The sequence below is a fragment of the Panthera onca genome, chromosome A1 (assembly GCF_046562875.1).
Source record: "Panthera onca isolate mPanOnc1 chromosome A1, mPanOnc1 haplotype 2, whole genome shotgun sequence".
Lineage (NCBI taxonomy): Eukaryota > Metazoa > Chordata > Mammalia > Carnivora > Felidae > Panthera > Panthera onca.
The window spans coordinates 2,528,990-2,548,170 of NC_138339.1; the positions used below are offsets into that span (position 1 = coordinate 2,528,990).

The 19,181-nt window shown below is 59.3% G+C and overlaps 1 protein-coding gene and 1 long non-coding RNA gene across 3 annotated transcripts; one reads left to right on the forward strand and one right to left on the reverse strand.

Moving 5' to 3' along the window:
- Window positions 1–389: 389 nt before the first annotated feature.
- On the reverse strand, window positions 390–6,284 carry LOC144615891 (uncharacterized). 2 transcript variants are annotated; one of them, XR_013554568.2, is made up of 2 exons: window positions 5,239–6,284; window positions 390–3,066 (listed from the first exon to the last, which is right to left on the reverse strand). It is a non-coding gene; the product is annotated as an uncharacterized LOC144615891 (long non-coding RNA). The 2 variants fall into 2 exon arrangements; XR_013554567.2 differs by having other exon boundaries at window positions 5,229–6,284.
- Window positions 6,285–7,370: 1,086 nt separating this feature from the next.
- On the forward strand, window positions 7,371–12,907 carry IRX1 (iroquois homeobox 1). The gene is made up of 4 exons (XM_060634324.3): window positions 7,371–7,690; window positions 10,694–11,738; window positions 12,111–12,183; window positions 12,461–12,907. The coding sequence occupies exons 1-4, from the start codon at window positions 7,415–7,417 to the stop codon at window positions 12,516–12,518; spliced, it is 1,452 nt and encodes a 483-aa protein (XP_060490307.1). The 5' UTR covers window positions 7,371–7,414; the 3' UTR covers window positions 12,519–12,907.
- Window positions 12,908–19,181: the final 6,274 nt, after the last annotated feature.

The following is a 19,181-nucleotide window of genomic DNA, read 5'->3' on the forward strand; positions in this document are numbered from 1 at the left end:
CATTCCTCAGCCATTATCTCATGTCCTTTCTGGTTCTTACTGTCAGTTGTTATTTGGAAGAATATGCAAAGTAAATTCATAAATAAGTTTGAAAGATGTATTCATGTAGATCTGGTTCTTTTGGAAGAAAGGTACTACCTGTAGCCATAATTGAATGTGATTAAGTTTATATGATATTTTTTTGTAATTTTTTTAACGTTTGTTTATTTTTGAGAGACAGAGAGACACAGAGTGCGAGTGAGGGAGGGGCAGACAGAGAGGGGGACACAGAATCCTAAGCAGGCTCCAGGCTCTGAGCTGTCAGCACAGAGCCTGACGCAAGGCTCGAACTCACGAACCTTGAGATCGTGACCTGAGCCAGGGTCGGACGCTTCATCGACTGAGCCACGCAAGAGTCCCAAATTTATGTTACAATTTAACCACTATTGGTTGTTGGGACACCCAACTGCAAAATGCACAGTTATGATACACATCAGGGATACAGGAAAGAAACAAGAAATTAACAATTCTTATCAACCTGTTGTACTTTCTTATAAGCTCGTTCCTACTTAGATGGACACTATATTAATACTATTTAATATTTATGTGATAATAGTGCCCGAATCTGCAATTAAAGTAAATTATTTGATTGATGAAATATTAATGAAAATGACAGTGGAATTCAAACCAGCAGATTTCAGGCGTTCCTATTTCCTGGTCTCTCTTCAGTGAGTGGGCGAAACATTTCCTGCTGCCTCCCTCACCCTGTCCATTCATTCCTCTGCTGAAATTCCATCACACAGGGACAGACGATTCTGTCCATCACACGGGATAGAGGAGGAGAAGCAGTCTGCTCCTGTAGCCACTTAGCCATAGAAAAACACAGAAATCATGTTAGACTTCCAGCACGTCACCCTCCTCCCTTGGCTGGGATTTCGAACTTGGCATTAGCTGCAAAAATCGTTAGCATTACCGAGAGACAAGTCAACTTGTGAGCCTCCCAGAAAGGGTGGCGTGGCCTGGAGTTCTGGGCTCTTGCTTTTGGAAACCAAGAGGCAAGGAGATTCTTCCATGGTTTAGGAATGAAGGGTTAAGGTCAAAGTCTGGGCCTCGGTACCTTCCATTCCCATGAGGTTTGATGAGCCCAGAACGGCTTCCTGCTGCTATTGTGGGTGCCTCTGGGACACAGTGGAGCTGGGCGGGAGTTTTGCTGAAGGATGTGCCCTTCATTGCAAATACTAATCATAAAATGAGCCCTCTAATAGACAGCTGTCATCGTGCAGCAGAAAAAAGGAAAGTGCCACTGAAAGCAAAATGCAGGAAGTTTAAAAATAGGCTCAGGTGGCAAGGTAGAGGATTGCTAATTTCCAAAAGGATGTGGGCACAGAACAGAATCTGTGCGTGCTCTCCCGGCACCCTTCCGTATCAGAGTTTTTGTGCGAGTGGCACATTAACAGTTAACAGTTACACACTCGAGGAGTTAAAATATAAACCTTAACACATGACTGCTTTTAAGCTGTAATGTCCTTATAACAGAAGTTCTTATCGGAGGTCTGCACCGCACTTGGCAAACAAGACATTCTACCTTTTAAACAAATAATTCATTAGGTAATTAAATTCAAGTGAGATTACTCTAATTAAATACACACTGCTGTTGAATCATAATTTCTATGTGGTCTAGTTAAAGATGAACAATCTCTTATTCCTGACAAAAAAGAAAGCTTTAAAAGAATTCCCCCGTGGCTGGAGGGATAGATTTACAGGCACTCCACAGAGGTCATTTCAAGAAGGAAGAGACAGCCAGCACAAGGGGGCGGGGGTGTGGGGAGGCGGTCCTCATGCCGGGAGATTCCAGAAATTCGGGCTGTCTGCCTTGGGTCCTGTTAAAAGGCTCCACGGAAGGAACCCGACAGGTGCCACAGTGATCTTCCGGGGGAGCTAGGTTAATTGCACGCGGGCTCCAGCCTCGCCCACTAGGCCCAAGGACCGCAGGACTCGGGCAAAATGAAAAGTCACTTTGCCCCCCACGCCGTGCTCTGTGCGGCTCCCTCTACTGGAATTAGGAACCCAGCACGCGGGCTTGGCGCTCACAGGGGCGCAGAAGTCCCCGCTGGCTTTGGTCTGTGCCTCTTGGCTGCCAGGAGCCGACAGTGGGCTGTGTGGCGCCCGCTCTCATTTGTCAGACGCGTGTTTCCGAGTGTTCCCAAGCCAGCAGCTACACCTGTACTGTGAGAATTTACATCGCCTTGCTCCGGGATGGCATTGATTTGGGACGGGTGAAATACAAACACAAACTAATTAAAAACTGCATAATGGAGCCCTACAGGAACACGGTAGAAAAACAAGTAAATACAAGTGCAGCTGGCTCCGCGATTGTGCCTCTGCCCCCGAGCGACCGTCTGGTGACATCGAATTATAAACCCTGAAAACCCTCACACCGCTGCTGTTGATCACATTGGAGGCATAATGGAAACGATTTGGTTAATTAAGGGGAGGCTTATAAAATATTTACGTGTGCACACGCATGTAATTCACTTCCTCCGACGCTCGGGGACGGCGACATCGCACGCCAGGCCAGGTGACTGCGGGCCGTTCTTCTCCTCCGGCCGCTGGTCCCGGAGCTCCGCGCGCTGGGCCGCTGGTCTCCCGCCGCCACAGTCCGGGGACCCGAGCCCCGGCTGCATCCTGGCACCTGCTCTGCGGGCACTGCCCTGGGCCTCAGACCATCCCGGGGCGCCTTCCGGGTGTTTTCTTTCCCGGGTCTTCCTGGAGTCTCTCGGAGTCGCCTCCCACCGGCCCCGCTCTGGTCCCACCGCAGCACATCCGCAGTGAGGTCCCCAGGCCCTCGCTTTCGGGGAGCTCACAGGTGCCGCTCTTGACCCGGCGCGGGCCCGGCCCTGACGCGGCAGCAGAGAGCAGGCCAGGCCCCCAGGGCACGGGGATCGCTGCAGCCGCCCCGCTCCGGTCCCCGCCTGGCGCCCAAGGGCACCCGGTTACGGCCCCCGCGGTCCTGGGCGCTTCTCGGCCGCTGCCTGGGATTGCTCGCCACTCGCCTCGCCGTCGCCGAGCGGGGCGGCTTCCTGGGTCCTGCAGGAGAAAGGTGCAAAGTCTAATGAGGATTTAACAAGACTCATAAATCAGGCGGCGCGCGTCTGGGCGGAAGGCAGGGCCGGTCCGGGGCGCGGGCCAGGTCAGGCCGCCAAGCCCTGCCACCGAGCTGCCGCCCTGCGTGGCCGCCCCGCCATCTGCATCGGAAGGAATGGCCATTTCGAAGGGCAGACCACTGGGCCGCCGCGCCCCCTCCCTCCCGCTGCATCCCTGACACTGGGCTAAGGTCGCCCCCATCCCAGGCGCCAAAGGCAGGTCCCCATGATGGCTCCTGGGAGTGGGGCGGTTCCTCAGCGGCTTCCTCCTCTTCTTCAGAGACCTGGGTCAGTGGAGCCGCAAAATCAGTGGAGAATTATTTCGGAAGAAATACAGTTGTAAATGGGGGTGCCCTGTGGCTTGTTCAATCTTATTCTCATGCAAATATAAAGGGGTTGGGTAGGGTAGCAAGCTGAACCTAAGCATTACCGAGGGGCCCAGGGGCCAGGGCGGGAGAAAAACAAAAGATCTTCTTTTTCGGAGCAGTGATAACAATCCCCTCCTATTTAGAAAACAACTCCCCCCTCCCCAACCTAATGACACAGCAAGTAAACTTTCCATCAGGGCTTGAAGCCGGTTTAAAAGCCAAGTTGTGCGAAATCCTATTTTCACCAACTCTCCCTCCTCCCTCCCCACCAGCACACCTGGGACTCAGGGCCTTTCTCTCTTCTCCGTCCCCAGAGTCCCCTTCCTCTAGAGCCATGCCCTGCACACCCACAGGTGCATCCAGAGGCCCAGGTCCCAGAGGGGAGGGGAGGCGCTGAAGGTCTTGGCTTTCCAGCCAGAGGGCCCTGGCCAACTGCCTCTGCCCAGCTCTGTGTGGTCGTGCCCATGACCGGGTCCAACTGCCAAGGGTCTGGGAGAGCGTCTCCTAGTGCTCCCTCGTGGACCAGAGATGGGAGTTGACCAGTTGGGGCTCCCATTAGGCCACGCAGCCACCCCTAGATCTGGCTTTGTACCACTCCGAGGTCCTGCCTCTGGCTCAGTGTCCAGTGTCCTGGGGCTGGCCACGAGGACGTGGGCGGCTCAGACCCAGCTCGGCCTCCACACCAGCAGTGGGGCCTGCCTGAGCCACCCCTTGCAAGGCAGGCACAGTGGCTGAGGGTCTGGGAAGGTGTCCCCCCCCCCCCCCCCGCCCCAGCTTCCAGATCCAGGATTGCTGGGTTTTCATGGTAGGGCTGATGGAGCCCCACAGCTTGTCCCCAACCAGCACAGCCAGCTTGCAAAGGACCCTGCCCGGCCCTCCTATTTGCCAGTGCCTCTGCACCATCAGGGGGATGACCAGGATCCCAGGAAGGCTGGAGCTGAGCCTGAGCAAGTGAGCCAGGACATCGTCTTCTTTGGGGAAAGTTCTGGAATCTTTTTAAGCAGATATTCCAGTCAGGCCCAAGGTCCAGGCTCAGGCACCCTGGGTCTTTTCTTCTCAGCTGCCCACGCCCCCCCCACCGTCCCCCACTAACTATTTGATGCTGAAAAGGATTAGAGACCTGGCTGAAGAGATGACACTCCCCATGGGGATGCTGAGGCAGGAAGTTCTGGATCCTTCCCTGTCTAGCCTCCTCTCCACTGGGACGGTTTGGAGGCAGTTTCTTTTTCTTCTTCCTCTCCCCCTCCTCCTTTTGTCCAGGTTGTTTCCTAGTCTTCCCCTTGCAAATTTTTGGGTAAACTCAAGGAGAAGGAAGGGAGGGGGTGATCCAGGGATCAGGCCCAGTTTCTGCTGGGGTCCAGCCCTGGCCCTGGCTGGGGAATGGTCACAGTCACCACTAGGGCACCTTTCTAGAGCTTCCTGGGGGAAGTCAACAGGCCTTTCTAGAGGCCCCTTCCCACTCACCTCCCTGATGTCTTCTAGAACCAACTATCATTTCATAACCCAAATGGAGGTGATACAGGGAGGGCACAGGAGGCGACAGGGGTCAGGACAAAGTCTGCTGCCCCCCGCCCCCCAGGTTCTGATGGCTTCAGTACAACTGAAGTGGGCTGCTTGGGTGGGGGGGGGGAGTGATAAGGAGGCGATCAGTCCGTGTGGCTGAACCCTGACACTGAGAAGTGTCTCTGGGCTTACAATTCCACCTGCTCTCCAGGTCACAGAAGAGGGCTTATCTCACCTGTATTTACCTGTCGGCCTGAAATGTGACACTGGAGTTTGCCAAACAAGACAGTAGTGGGGTGGCCCATCCGTTTGTTTGGGATGCAGGGGAGAGAGGTCTGGCAGGCGGAAGTGGTGGGCTGGGGGCGGGAGGAAGCTGCCAGTTAGTGACTTCCGGGATTGGGAGTGGTTAGCGCCCACCTCCAGGGCCCGGGATTCTGTGCCAAAGCAGGAGAGGTGCCCAGGCAGTTGCAGGGAGTTTCTGTAGCCAGCAAGGGCTGGTTAGCTGAGTGGGGTGGGGGGTAAAGGCGGGGTGGGGGGCAAAGGGACAGCACGAACAGAAAGAAAACCCTGACTGAGCAGAGAAATTGAAGCCTGATTATGCAGCTGGTAATTAGTAATTACTATTATGGGCGTTATTGTTGTTAATTATAGGCGGTGGCTCCCCGTATCTGTCCTCAGGTCCCAAACTGGGTCAGCGGGAGCCTTCCCGATTCTGCAAGAGTCCCTGGGCCTCCATGATGCTGCTGGCAACTGGAACTAGGAGATGGGGGACAGGTCCGGGTCCAGGGTGCGGGCGGCCCAGGTCACCAGCTGCACTCCACTCGGGGCTCCCGAACTGGGCGAGACCAAGGCTCACCCCCAAGTGTTGGGGTGAAATTGCTGTGGGGTCCAGTGTGTCCGTGCGCCACAGAGGGGAATGCGCGCCAGGCTCCTGCTGCTTCATAGGAGACAGGACGAAAAGTGTCCCCGGGAACGGGGGCGAGCACCCTGGGCAACTCCCTACGCGGGACGCCAGGACGGAGCCGGCGAGCGTGTGGCAGACGCGGGCTGGCGGACCCGTCCCGTGCACCGGGAGGCCAGGAGGGCCGCGCGCGGACCTGGAGCCATCCCGCAGCGGTTCGCTGCTTGTTCTTCCCGCGGGGCCGAGGATGAAGAGGCCGGGCAGGGGAGGAGGGACGGCCTGTCCCCGGGCTCGCGGCGCCGCCGCCTCGGGCCGGCGCTCTTCGTGCAAGTTTGCTTCCCGCCTGTGCGCACCTAGTGGACGAACGAGCCCCCCCCCCACCCCCCCACCCCCCCTCCCCCCGCCACCCCGGCCACTCTTAACTTCTCCCCTCGCGGGGGTGGGGACGAGACGTTTCCCTCCCGCTGCAACGGTGATTCTCCTGCAAAGAAAAGGTCTCCCCACCCCCTGCCCGCCACCACCTCCAAGAACCTGTCACTGTGGACGGCATCTGTTTGTCCCCTTGAACTGGCTTCTCAGCTGCCCTTTCTCAAAGTTTTCACGAACGGAGAAGCCCGCAGAGCTCGGCCGCTTCCCGCTTCTCCAGGTGCAGCGAGGCCGGTCTCTGCCGGGCGGGGGCCACGCGGACGCCACGCCCGCGTCACGGTGTCACGCCACGCCAGGCTCGGTGGCGCAGCCAGGGCACCGGGGTGCACTTCTGCCCAGGGGTCCGGGGGAGGCCAAGGCAGCGCCGGCCTTGGGGGCGGAGGTGGGGAGGAGAGGGCCGTCCCCCTCCACCCCCCCACTGGCTGTCACCCGCCCAGCCCCGGCCCCGCCGCCCCAACGGCGGAGAATCAGGCGCCGAGACGTCTTCCTGAAAGAGCAGTCACAGCTCGGCTTGGAAAACAGCAGAGCCCAGGGTCCGACAGCTGCGAGCCGGTGTCGACAGGTTGTCGGGCAGCCCGCGGCCGCCGGGCCCGCACCCGCCGCCGGGCCGCTCGCGCGCCCACAGCGGGCGGAGGTGGCCCGGACGGCGCGGAGCACACCACGTGCTCGCCGGGAGGGGCGGGAGCGGCCCGGCTGGGGCGGGCGGGAGGCAGGGAAGGGGCGGGAGGGGAGCCGGGGGCGGGGCCAGCGCTCGAGGGGATGCCAATCAAAGCATCAACTTCAAATTGTGTCTGAAAGCCCCGCCGCCGAGCGGAGGGCGGCCGCCGCAGTCGGCGCGGGACCGCGGAGCCGGGCGCAGCCGGGAGCCGGGCGCCAGCGAGCACCGGGCCGAGAGCAGCCCACCGGCCCCCCGCCTCCGGGCCGGGCCGAGCGCGCCCGGCCGGCCGGCCGCCGGCTCCCCAGCCACCCCGCCCCGCCCCCCCCCCCACCCCAGCCCCCACCCCCTCCCCCCGGCGCCCGCCCCGACCCCCGCCCCCGCGCCCGCCCCCGCCCCTTTAATACTCGCCCGCCGCCGCCGCCGCCGATCCGCGGACATGTCCTTCCCGCAGCTGGGCTACCCGCAGTACCTGAGCGCCGCGGGGCCCGGCGCCTACGGCGGCGAGCGCCCGGGGGTGCTGGCCGCGGCCGCCGCGGCCGCCGCCGCCGCCTCGTCGGGCCGGCCGGGGGCGGCGGAGCTGGGCGCGGGCGCGGGCGCGGCCGCCGTCACCTCGGTGCTGGGCATGTACGCGGCGGCCGGCCCGTACGCGGGCGCGCCCAACTACAGCGCCTTCCTGCCCTACGCCGCCGACCTCAGCCTCTTCTCGCAGATGGTGAGTGCGCCCGGCCCTGGCCGCGGCCGCCTCCCCCCACCCCCCACCCCCCACCCCTCCCCGCCGGCCCCGGGCGCCCCGGGCGCGGGTGGCCTGGCGGCGCGGCGGGAGCGCGGGCGGAGCCGGCGGGGAGCGGGGGAGGCCCGGCCGGCGGGGCCGAGGCGGCTGGGGAGGGGTGGGGGGTGGGGGGCCGGCCCGGGGAGGCGGGAGGCCTGGGCCGCGAGCGGGGGGCTCGGCGGGGAGCCGGGAGGCCGGAGGAACAGAGGCTCGGGGCGCGCGGCTCGAACCGGAGGCTGGGGGCCAAAGTCGCCGGCGCTCTTCCCCCCCCCGCCCCCGCTACCCCCCACAAGGCTCGGCCGAGGCGGCGGGGCCGGCGGGCGGGCTTCCGGCAGCTCGGCCCCGGGTCCGCAGGACGCCCGGGAGCGGCGGGCGGACCCCGGTCGCGCGACCTCTCGGGCTTTGGGGCTGGGCCGGGGAGCCTCGGCTTTCTCCCTGGCTGGTGGACCTCCTTGGCTGTGTCCGAGGTGGCCGGGGCGGTGGGGGGGTGGGGGAGGGAGGGGGGACCTGGTGAAGCCTGGTCGACTGGGTCAAAATCGCCCTAACAATGGGGGAGATCCGAGGGGCCGGATGGGGTCTGTTAGCGGAGGGTGTGCAAATTTGAGATGGGGGGGGGGGATTGGTGGAAATAATTTCGGCGTGTGCCACGGTGTTTGCTTGGACTTTCGTGAGTTGCCAAAGTTTTCATTTCTTTTGCACCGAATGAAAAGCACTTTTCTTCCCGCGTTACATAATGGAGGATTAAAGAAAACAGGAGTCCCTGGGCTTAAAATAAATGCTGTCCTCTTAGTCTCGCGTCCCAGTGGGTGTCAGATGGGGGAGGGAGCTGCAAATTTAATTCTCCGCGGGGCATTCGCCATTCTGTCGGTGCAAAGGATCCATTTTCCTTGGTCTGACTGCAAGGTCGCGCTTAAACTTCGGGCTGCTGGTGAATTGCGCGCCCGGCGGGGCGCGGGCGAGGGGGGGGGGTCAGGGAGGCCGCCCCCTCTTGCGCTGCTGCGGGCGGAATAACGCAATTTTCAGGCACCCCCCCCCCCCCCCTCGCGTCTCCCCGCTCCTCGAAGAAGAGGCAGGAAATAAATACCGGCCGACTGTACGCGAGAAAAGCGGCGGGTGTGTTTTTCTGTAACTTTTTTCTTGTAGTTTTGAAAAGAAAGGCTATTTCTCTGAAGGCGGCCCCAGCCGCCGTTCAGATCGCTTGCTCTCCAAAAAGATCAGCTCCCATTTTGTTCTGGCGGCTGGGGATGCCAGGGAAGCGCTGAGAGATTTACAAGGTATCCTTTCAAAAAGAACTCCCAGCGGAGAAGAGGCCGGAATGTCGTCCTCGCAGTTACAACCTAAATAATTAGAAAAGTGCAGAGTACATTTTGCAAAGATTAGGTAAAAACGAAATCTGGCCACGGAAGCCTTTTCTCTGTGGCATCGGCCACCAAACTAACTAGTCAAAGAAATATTCTGCTCTTTGCAACTTTCTCAGCCCGGAAACCCTCTCTGCTAACGTAGCAAATGGATAATTTTTACGTGGAGAATTGTAATTTTTTTACAGAAATTTTGAATACAGATGTGTGCCATTTGGGAACCTCTCCCCCACCCCCCTTTCGTGTTTGTGCGAGAAAAAGGGATCTGTGTGGTTATGGATCTGTTCCTACTGTACTGTGGTGGGGAACGGAGATGCTCGATTTTTTGTTTGTTTTGTTTTTAGTAGGGGAAACCATATAGAAATCCACCCCCCCCCCAAAAAAAAAGGTGTGGTGTATTTCTTAGTGGTCTCCTGCTGGTTCTCAGAAAGTAAACCTAAATCCAAACTCTTGATTCTAGGCGTAGGTTTCCAAGCCGTTTTGATTGGGGATTTGGAAGTCAAAAGATAGTGAATGTCTGTCTGGACAATTTATGGTAATAATGAGGCCTAATGAGGCTGTTAGAAAGATAAAATGTTATTTACCAAAAAACCTGATGGGATAATTTGACTTGCTGTGTTTTACTACCGATGATAAAAAGAATATTGATTGCAAATAAATCACGGCCTCTAAATGCCTGCAAACACTTTGTGCTTGCTCTGGCCACATCAAAGTCAAACTTACCAGATAAAGTAAGTGAGGAGAGGCCTCGGAAGGCAGTTCTCTCTTCACAGCTGGCAGCTCCTGGCCCTCCCGTTAATATTTTACCAGTGAAGCCCTCCTTTTGTATTTAAAAAAAAAAACAAATGGCGTTTTAGTTATTGTTGTTGATGATGGCCGGGATTAAAATTTTAAATTACCTGTCACCACTGCAACCTTTAAGCGTGGGGAGCCATTATATGCAGATTAATTTGGGAGCTAAAAGGAGTGTGATTTCTTTTTAAATTGCTGGAGGATTTGGACCCAAAGAAAACCCTGGATGGTTTATTTTGCTTGACCCCCTCAGGGTCGAAGGGAGGGGGCTTCGGTTCTTTACATTTGGGGATCTGTTTTATCTGGGTAGTTAAAAGGTTTCCCCTTCTAGTTAGTGTGAGATAAACTTGGAAATTGCCTGCTGGAGTTGTGGGGGGAGGGTGGGGGGGGGGTAACGGAGGGTGGCCTGGGGAAATTCTATGGGACCAAGGCTCCCGCTGTGGCCTTCTGGAGATGCACGGATTCTGGAACTTTTCTTGAGTGACAAAACAAAACAAGACAAAACAAAACAAAAACACCTCTTCACGATGGTTGGAAGTTGAGTTTCTAGAGGCAGCTCACGATTTGACCCCTCCCTCCCTCCCAGGGTGGTGTGCTGGGGGGTGGGGGGCTTCCTGTTCTTGACAAGAGCGGCTGCCCCCCGACTTTCCCAGTTCGGGGGACTTTCCCAGTTCGGGGGACTCATCGCTCTCTTTCTCTTTCTTTCTCTCTCTCTCTCTCTCTCTCTCTCCCTCCCTCTCCCCACCCCCCCACCCCTACTGCCCCTCTCCTCCCTCGGTGGGCTATGTGGTTGCAGGGCTCACAGTACGAACTCAAAGACAACCCGGGGGTGCACCCTGCCACCTTCACAGCCCACACGGCGCCGGCGTACTACCCCTACGGCCAGTTCCAGTACGGGGACCCCGGGCGGCCCAAGAACGCCACGCGCGAGAGCACCAGCACGCTCAAGGCCTGGCTGAACGAGCACCGCAAGAACCCGTACCCCACCAAGGGCGAGAAGATCATGCTGGCCATCATCACCAAGATGACCCTCACGCAGGTGTCCACCTGGTTCGCCAACGCGCGCCGGCGCCTCAAGAAGGAGAACAAGGTGACATGGGGCGCGCGCAGCAAGGACCAGGAGGACGGCGCCCTCTTCGGAAGCGACACCGAGGGCGACCCGGAGAAGGCCGAGGACGACGAGGAGATCGACCTAGAGAGCATTGACATCGACAAAATCGACGAGCACGATGGCGACCAGAGCAACGAGGACGAAGAGGACAAGGCCGAGGCGCCGCGCCCGCCGGCGGCACCTACCGCCCTCGCCCGGGACCAGGGCTCGCCGCTGGCAGCCGCCGACGCGCTCAAGTCCCAGGACTCGCCCCTGGGCCTGGTCAAGGAGGTCCCGGAGCCCGGCAGCACTCGCCTGCTGAGTCCCGGCGCCGCGTCGGGTGGCCTGCAGGGCGCGCCTCACAGCAAGCCCAAGATCTGGTCCCTGGCAGAAACGGCCACCAGCCCCGACGGCGCGCCCAAGGCCTCGCCGCCTCCGCCCGCAGGCCATCCAGGCGCGCACGGGCCCCCCGCGGGCGCGCCGCTGCAGCACCCCGCCTTCCTGCCCAGCCACGGACTGTACACCTGCCACATCGGCAAGTTCTCCAACTGGACCAACGGCGCGTTCCTCACGCAGGGCTCCCTGCTCAACATGCGTTCCTTCCTGGGCGTCGGCGCGCCCCACGCCGCGCCCCACGGCCCGCACCTGCCCGCGCCGCCGCCGCCGCCGCCGCCGCAGCCGCCCGTCCCCGTTGCCGCGGGGGTGCTCCACGGTGACAAGGCCTCCGCTCGAAGCAGCCCCGCGCTTCCAGGTGAGGCGCCCGGCGTGGGGGGTGGGGGGAGGGCTGTCCGCCCGGGCTCGGAATCCGGAACCCCCCCGCAAAGCGTGGGGGTGGGGGGAGCGCCGGCCCGGAGGGGAGAGGCGGTGGCGGCCAAACCCCGGCTTGAGCGGTGATCTCTGCCCGGATTCGGGGACCGAGGCCAAGGCCCTCGGGCTCTGTCCGGAGAGCTGCGTTCTGTCTGCAGTCCTTCCCCCGGGGAGGGGTGACCGTTTTTCTTGGAGACCCCATCCTAGTGGCAGAAGGAAGCGGGGTGGGTGGGGAAGAGGCTTGCGCACCTCCGCGGCACTCCCCCCACCCCCCACCCCAGTCTCCTAACGCTGTGCTTCTGCCCCTCCCCCGCAGAGAGAGACCTCGTCCCCAGGCCGGAGTCGCCGGCACAGCAGTTAAAATCCCCCTTCCAGCCCGTGCGCGACAAGTGAGTGCTGTTTGCTGGGACCGCGGGACCGGGGCTGGAGGGGGTGCCGGCGGAGGACTCGGGGCGGCGGTAGGGTCGCTCGGGCCTCGTAGAGGGGGTGCTGTGCGCCCGCCGTGCGCGCGGGGCGCCCCCTCCACCGGGTTTCTCCCGACGCGGGAGCAGCGGGGCAGGCGGCCACGCCCCCCGGCGCTAGGCCGGCTGCACCGGGGACGCCGGGTCCCGGCGTCCGGCCACTGACACTGCTGTGCTTTCTTGTCTCGTTGTGCTTCGCCCGCAGCTCGCTGGCCCCGCAGGAGGGAACGCCGCGGATCCTAGCAGCCCTCCCGTCCGCCTGATCCAGGGTCGTCTTTTACTTTTGCGGGGGGAGGGGGGAGGAGTTCGGGAGGGAGGGGACGAGGGAGGAATTAGGACAAATATTTCAGACCGGTGTAAAGGACAAATACGGCCACGACGTCACCGACTCCCATCCAGCGCTTCCTGCAGAAAGGGGCTCGTCCGCGTCCGAGCTCCAGTCCAGGCAGCCCGGCCTCTGCCCAGGGCCCTGGTGCCTGTCACCAGGCTCCGGTTGATTATCCGCTCGGTAAACGCCCCACGTGCTTGTGTCTTTTTTTTTTTTTTTTTTTTTCCTCCTTTCTGTATATAGAGTGATTTCAGATTGTAAATAGCGCGTCAGCGAACTTGTCTAAATCATATATTTTTGTCTAATAAACTAAATGAAATGCTGTCCGCTGTTCCCGCTGCTGTGTGTGGCTGGGCGTCCGCAGGAGTGTCCGGAATCCTGGAATGCCGGCAGGGCCCAGGTGCCCCTGGCTTGGGCAGAGAGGCTCCTTGGGGAGTTTGGGCTGGAGGCCGGGGTTTCTCACAGCCCGTTTTGGTTGTCGTTGAATCTGCTAATGTCACTCGGGCAGTTTCTTGTTGGCATTTTTGATTTCCGACCTTTGTACGTTTATCTGGGGCATGCCTTTCTCGGGACATCAATGAGTTCGATTTTCAGCAGTTTATAAAACGGTTTCTTAAAGTGGACAACAATGGGAGAAAAAAAAAATGAAAAGAATTTCCAATTATGTCCCCAAAGGAGAACTTCAGATTTGAAATCAGTTTATAACTAGTTGTCTACACAGTGCATCCTGGCGTCGGGTCGTTTCGTGGGTAGAGCGAGGACATAATGGAGTATGAAATTTTGGCTTTGAGCGTATTTTTTAGTTACTTGGTTAAATCAAACGTGGAGAGATTGGAAGGCTCTTTTAAACTGTCCGGATGCGTGGGCAGAGATGCCGCGCGGGAGTTCTCTGGGCGTGTGGGCCTGGGGGCTGCGGAGAAAGAGGGGAGGTGGCTTTGGTCTCCCAGGGAAGCCCCCTCGACCCCTGCGCCCTGGGCTGGGCGCGCCGAGAGAGCCCAGGGAAAATAAACCACTGATGTCCAGGTCTGAGCGGTAGCTGGCAGCGATGGTGGGACGAAGCGGGACGGAGCTGGCCTCCGAGGCGCATGTGGGACCTGGCCCAGGAGCCGGGGGAAATCTCGGGGTCAGGACTTCGGGCCTCCGGGCACTTGGGGCGGACCCGCCGTAGCGGCCTGCACTTCAAACGGGGCGCAGACGACTTGATGCAGAATTGGCGAACACTGGGAACACAAGCGTGAACAAGACCGCGGGTGAGGGCGTGAGCCGCAGGGGAAGTCGCGCGGGGGGAAGGAAGCCGGGTCCCCGGTGCAGGACGGGACCTCCCCACCCCCCACCCAGGCCGGGTAATCGCCCCGGAGCCCTTGCAGCAGCAGCAGCTGTCGGGCCCCGCCGGTGGCGGCGAGGGGCGGTCTGCCCAAGGGGAGCGTCTGGGGCGGCCTGGGGCTTTGCCGCTGGCTCCTCTGCGGCGGGAGAGGGGCGGCTCGCGCCGAGGACGTGGGGACTGCCCCTCTCCGGGCCCCCACGCCACCCCGTCCTGGTACGAGAGTTAGGGGTGTCCTCGCTCCCGAGGCTGGAGGAAGCGTGGCAGAGGCGGCGCGGAGGCCGCGGGAGAGCGCGCACGGACGGTCCGGGGGTGGGGGAGCGGGGCGTTGGGCGCTCAGGGGGAGCCGGGCCGCGGCGCCGGGGAGGGCCGTCCGCAGGCGGGCACGCTGGGGCCGCGGCCCCGGTGGAGGCGCTTCGCGTCCGGATGGACGTGCTCGGCGCGCCCTCTATGGGCTGGAAGCGGAATGGGGTCCTGACCGTGGCGTTGGTCCGGCTCCCTGGGCGCCGGGGCGCAGGATCCCGGTGCCGTGCCGGGCCTCGGAGGGGCCGCGCGCAGAAGCCTCCATTTGTGGCGGTCGGGCTGTCTCTGTGATCTTGGGTGTCACCGGTTGTTTGAATTCGGGGGTGTGATGGCGGGCCTGCTGGTCGGGCTGCTGGCATTGGTGGGCAGCAGTGGGTGCCCAATTCGACGCAGGGCGTTTCCATCGTCTGGGTGGGAAGTTAGAGAGGAGCTCCTGGTCTGCCCTCGACGTGGGGCTCCCCTGACCACTGGGCACAGATGGATCCCGCGTCCTTGGCAAGAGTGCAGTCTGGAGAGTTTTGACCAGCGGTCTCTCGCTCCTCGGATGAGGAATGGCGTCCTTGGCGCACAGACATGCTGTGGCAGCCGGGATGTGCTGGTGGGTCCCCCCTGGGTGACCGCTGCAAGCATCAGGTGGGAGTCAGGTGGGCGGTAGGGTCTGTGCCACTGGCGGAGGACTCTCTTCCCAGAACCAAATAGATGACCCCGTGCAGGCGTCACTGTTTGCATGCCCCCTGTTTCCATTCTTTTCTTTTTCCCCTGTCCAATGCTTTTGGGGTCCCCAAACGCTGCTGTCCAGGGGGCTGGACCAGATGTGCTCACCAGCTGAGTCCCAGCCCTGAGAACCCAGTGGCCTAGAAGTCTTGAAGGGTCTGTGCCCCTCCCTCCTGCCCTGCTGACGAAAGTTTCCCATGCAAAGAAATCAGATCTCTAGACTTGGAATTATTTTTCTCGAGTGGAAAGGTAGAAATGAATTTTTAATCAAGCATTGAAAAATCATTTTTGTTCTTTGTGCATGATTTATTTCCATCCTTCCCGACCAGCTCAGCCACCCGAGTGTGCACGCCTAGGGCGTGCGGCACCCCAGCGGCCCCTGTGCGTGGTGTTCCAGCTCGTGAAATATCTGGGAGTAGACATAGAAACTTCTTTTTCTGACACAGCCAAAGCAAAAATTCTTCTGGAACTTTCTGCACGTGCTAAGGTGCTCTCATACTCGATGCCTGCCTAGGGACAGTTTCAGACGGTGGTGGTAATTCTGAGACCAGCAAGGAGGAGACTGAACCCCAAAAAGGGATAGGAATGAGGGACGTCTACAGGATTAATATTTGTGCCCCTTCCTCTGATGGGCAAATAGGACAGCCCGTGTCTGGGGCAGAGGACTTCTGTCTGTGGAATCTTCTGGGAAGGAAGGGTAGGAAGTGCTGTTGTAGAAACCCTGCTTTTTCTGCTCTAGTTCGGGCCCGTGATAGGGAAGCCATTGGAAGCACACCCCTTCTAGATTCCCCGCTCCTACCCCGTGTTCCCAGCCTGAAGATTTGGGGAGTGGGCGCAGGTCCCTCCCAAGTCATTGACCTGGAGTCTGAAATCTCTGTTCTCACCATCCTTCCCTCCCTCCTTTGATCAATTATATTCACAAGCACATTTATCTCCCCTGCAATATGGAGAATTCATATTCATATCTCGGTTTTAGTGGTCTGACACTGATTAATGTAATATGCGCCATGGCTCCGAGGGGCGCGCCGCCCGATGAATCATGCCCTATAAAGTTTCAGTTGTCCTTGTAGATGGGGCTCTGCCAGAAAGCCAAGACGCCAGAGAGGGAAAGAGGGAGGAGGAAGGATAGAGAAAGGGCAGGGTGGCCACTGTGCACGGGTGCCCTGGGACCGACGCTGGCCTTGGGCCCCCGATGTGGAGGCTTGGGCTGGCCTTGGCCCTTCTGCCAGAACTGTCCTCCTGAGTCAGGGAATCAGGTTCTGGTCCTCCCAGCTGCCCTCTTTCCTTCCCTTCTGAATGGTACAAGCAGGCCAGAGGCTGCCTGGCTGCTCCCAGCCAAGGTCTGGGTGGGACTGGGGCCACCGGCTGGAGGCTAAGGATTTAGGGCCACTGATTTGGAGAGATGAGCCAGGAATGCTCTCTCAGAAGTAACAGGGCCCAGTTTCCTGTGAGGAATGGGATTTTGACCTTGCATCCCCAATGGTGGAGGTTGGAAAGGTGGGGAGGAAGCCAAGCCCAGGTTTGCTGGGGTTGGGGGCTAGAGCAGGTGAGGGGCTAGCTCTGAGTGGCTTTGGAGTATGCGGGCAGTGGGGACCTGGAAGGCACTTGGAGCCTCCCACTGTCTCTGGCCACGAGACTTGGGCTGCATGGGCCACATCCTAGGACGGAGCACTGGTCAGCTGGACAGAGACCAGTCGGCTGGGCTCTCAGGCATCCGAGGGAAACTCCTGGGTACCTGACACGGAGCACATGTCTTGCTGCCCCATGACTTACCAGGCCCCGGGAAACATCTTGGGGGAGAGTCCTGCCACATCCTGATGGCCTCTTCTGCAGAACGCGGCTCCAGGTGGGGAGGGCCAGCCGGGACAGGGCTCTGGGTCTGGAATCCGGAGTGGGTGGCGGGAAGAAAGAGCTAGCAGGTAGAGGGAGTGTGCCCTGGGGAAGATGGCAGGCCCCAGCCCCCTGCAGGGGTCCCCCAAAGCCCTTGTGGAGGGAGCACTGCCCTCTGGAAACATACCCGCCCTGCACAAGCCCTGCAGAGATCCCATGCCTCCTTCTGCCAGGGCGGGTGCGGGGTGAGCTCTCCATGTCTCCTGCTGCTGGCCCACCAGCCTGTGGCTCTAATTATAGCTCCAGAGCTGGAAGGCCTCCCAAGGTCGTCCCTTGGGGACCACTGGCGTCCTTTTGTGTTCCAGCTCAGAAAGCTGGGTACGTACCCCTCCCCCACTCAGTAAGGCCTCTGAAAGTGGGCTCTCTCAGGGTGAGCAGAGGGGGACAGAGGAGGTGGGCTGACCTGTCAGGACGGTGACAGGACCTGGGGCCCACAATGCTTTTAGAGACCCGCGAACATGTGCTAATTTCTTTTCAAATGAAAAGGGAAAAAGTAACATTATGGCCAAAGAAAATGTGTTAATACCTATCAGTATATTCATCTTTATGCCAACAGCAGTTGTAACATTCATATTTTAACCCTGGTTTTCAATGTTGGAAGAGGCCCACCGCCCACGAAAGTCAGGGAGGAGGCCCCAGAGTGGCCTAAAATCCTGGAATTATCTTGAATGAGAAGTCAGAGGAGTGACGTGGGCCTGAACACTGAAGGCAAGCACAGAGGGGAGCCGTGTTTGCGGATGACCTCTCTGACACGGGGCCGGGCAGCGGGGACCCATGCTTCTCAGGGGCTCCCGGGCTGTTGTCCTGACCCATGGGGGATGTCCCTTACCCAGGGGGCGGGGCACAAGAGGAGCGGGTGTCTCTGATCCCCTAACCCATTTACCTGGTGCCAGAGCGCAGGGCCCGAATGCGGGGACACAATGGCCCGGGAACATCCGGGGGCCCCCCTGGGGAAGCTGTGAACCGAGCTCACCTCTGGACGCCCACCCCGTCAGTCATCCCACTGTCCCCACGTTCCCCAGAGACTGCGGTCCCAGCCAGGAAGCAGAATAACGCGGTGACAGTTGAAGCCTTCCGCCGGAAGAGCTTCTACTCCTAATTCCTGGGACTTGAAACTGGTCCTCCCAGGGCTGCGCAGAGGTGCAGCGGGGAGGGTCCCCGCAGGCTGCGAGCGCCGGAGGCCGCCCCCGCACCGCCAGCCTTGGGCCCGCAGGCCGCTTGCACACTTGCAGACCGTGCGCCTTTCCTCTGTGCCTCCCGTTTGCTTGTTTGTTGCCGCGGTAGCTTCGCCTGTTGTTTGAATTTTAAGCGTATGCTTAATTGCCAGGCCCTCGGATAGCTGCAGCCATGTCTGAAAATATTAAATACATCTGCGAGACGGTGGGCAAGAGAAATTAAAAAGGTGCTCGCTGCACTGAATGTTAAAAAGATCTCACAATGAAGTGATTAACATTTTTATGAATAAAATTAATCACGCATTAACTCTGCAGCACGGTACATCTGAAAGCCAAATGGGGCCCAGGCAGCCCCCTTTCTTACCCCTGAGAACTTTGGGGGCCTCCTTGGCCCCCCAGCAAGCACTCAGCCAGAGGAATTTACAAATACTTAGGAGATGAGTCAATAAGAGATAACTTTGAGATGAGGAAATAAAACCTCCAAAAATACCACCACCAACAGCACATACAGGGAAGAATTAAAAAGCAATCTTTTTTTTAATTTCCCTTTAGCCAACTCAGAACGGGCTGTTGTTTTCATTCTCAGACCGGCCCCTGGGATGGTGTGGGCTGGATGGCTGCAGGAGGCCAGTGATGTAGAGGTGGAGGCAGGCCGGTCGCCGGGCCAGAGCGGGCAAGCTCGTCCCTTCGTTGCCCTCAGCCGAGGCCCACTCTGCCGGCAAAGACAGTCAGATCGGAGGGCGGACCTTCCCCATTATTAAAATCTCCAGTCTTGCAGATAATAACGTGCGATTGCTCTGCCGGCCTCCCTTCTCCCTCCTTTCTAATCTCTTGCCACCGTGGTTTTGGGATTATTCCAGCAGGCTGTACAAAGGGAAGCGAAGGCATCTGAAGCATCGCTCTGTAGCTGTGGCAAAGGAACAGCATTGCCATTTTGTTGATGTCCCCAGCTCGTGTGCAGCAGAAGGTGGAATCAAAGCAGGCCGCCTTCCTCACTTCTACACATTATTTCCTACCGCTGTGGCGAATCTCTCTGAGCTCCGTGAACCAATAAAACAACGGTCCCTGTTTGAGTTGATATATTAATATTTACCGAGGATTTGCAAGGTCGGGGCTAAATGTCAGCAGATTGCTGGGGCAGTCCTGTGGGGAATAATTAAACAAATCTCACAGCGGTTCAGGCTCATAACATCTT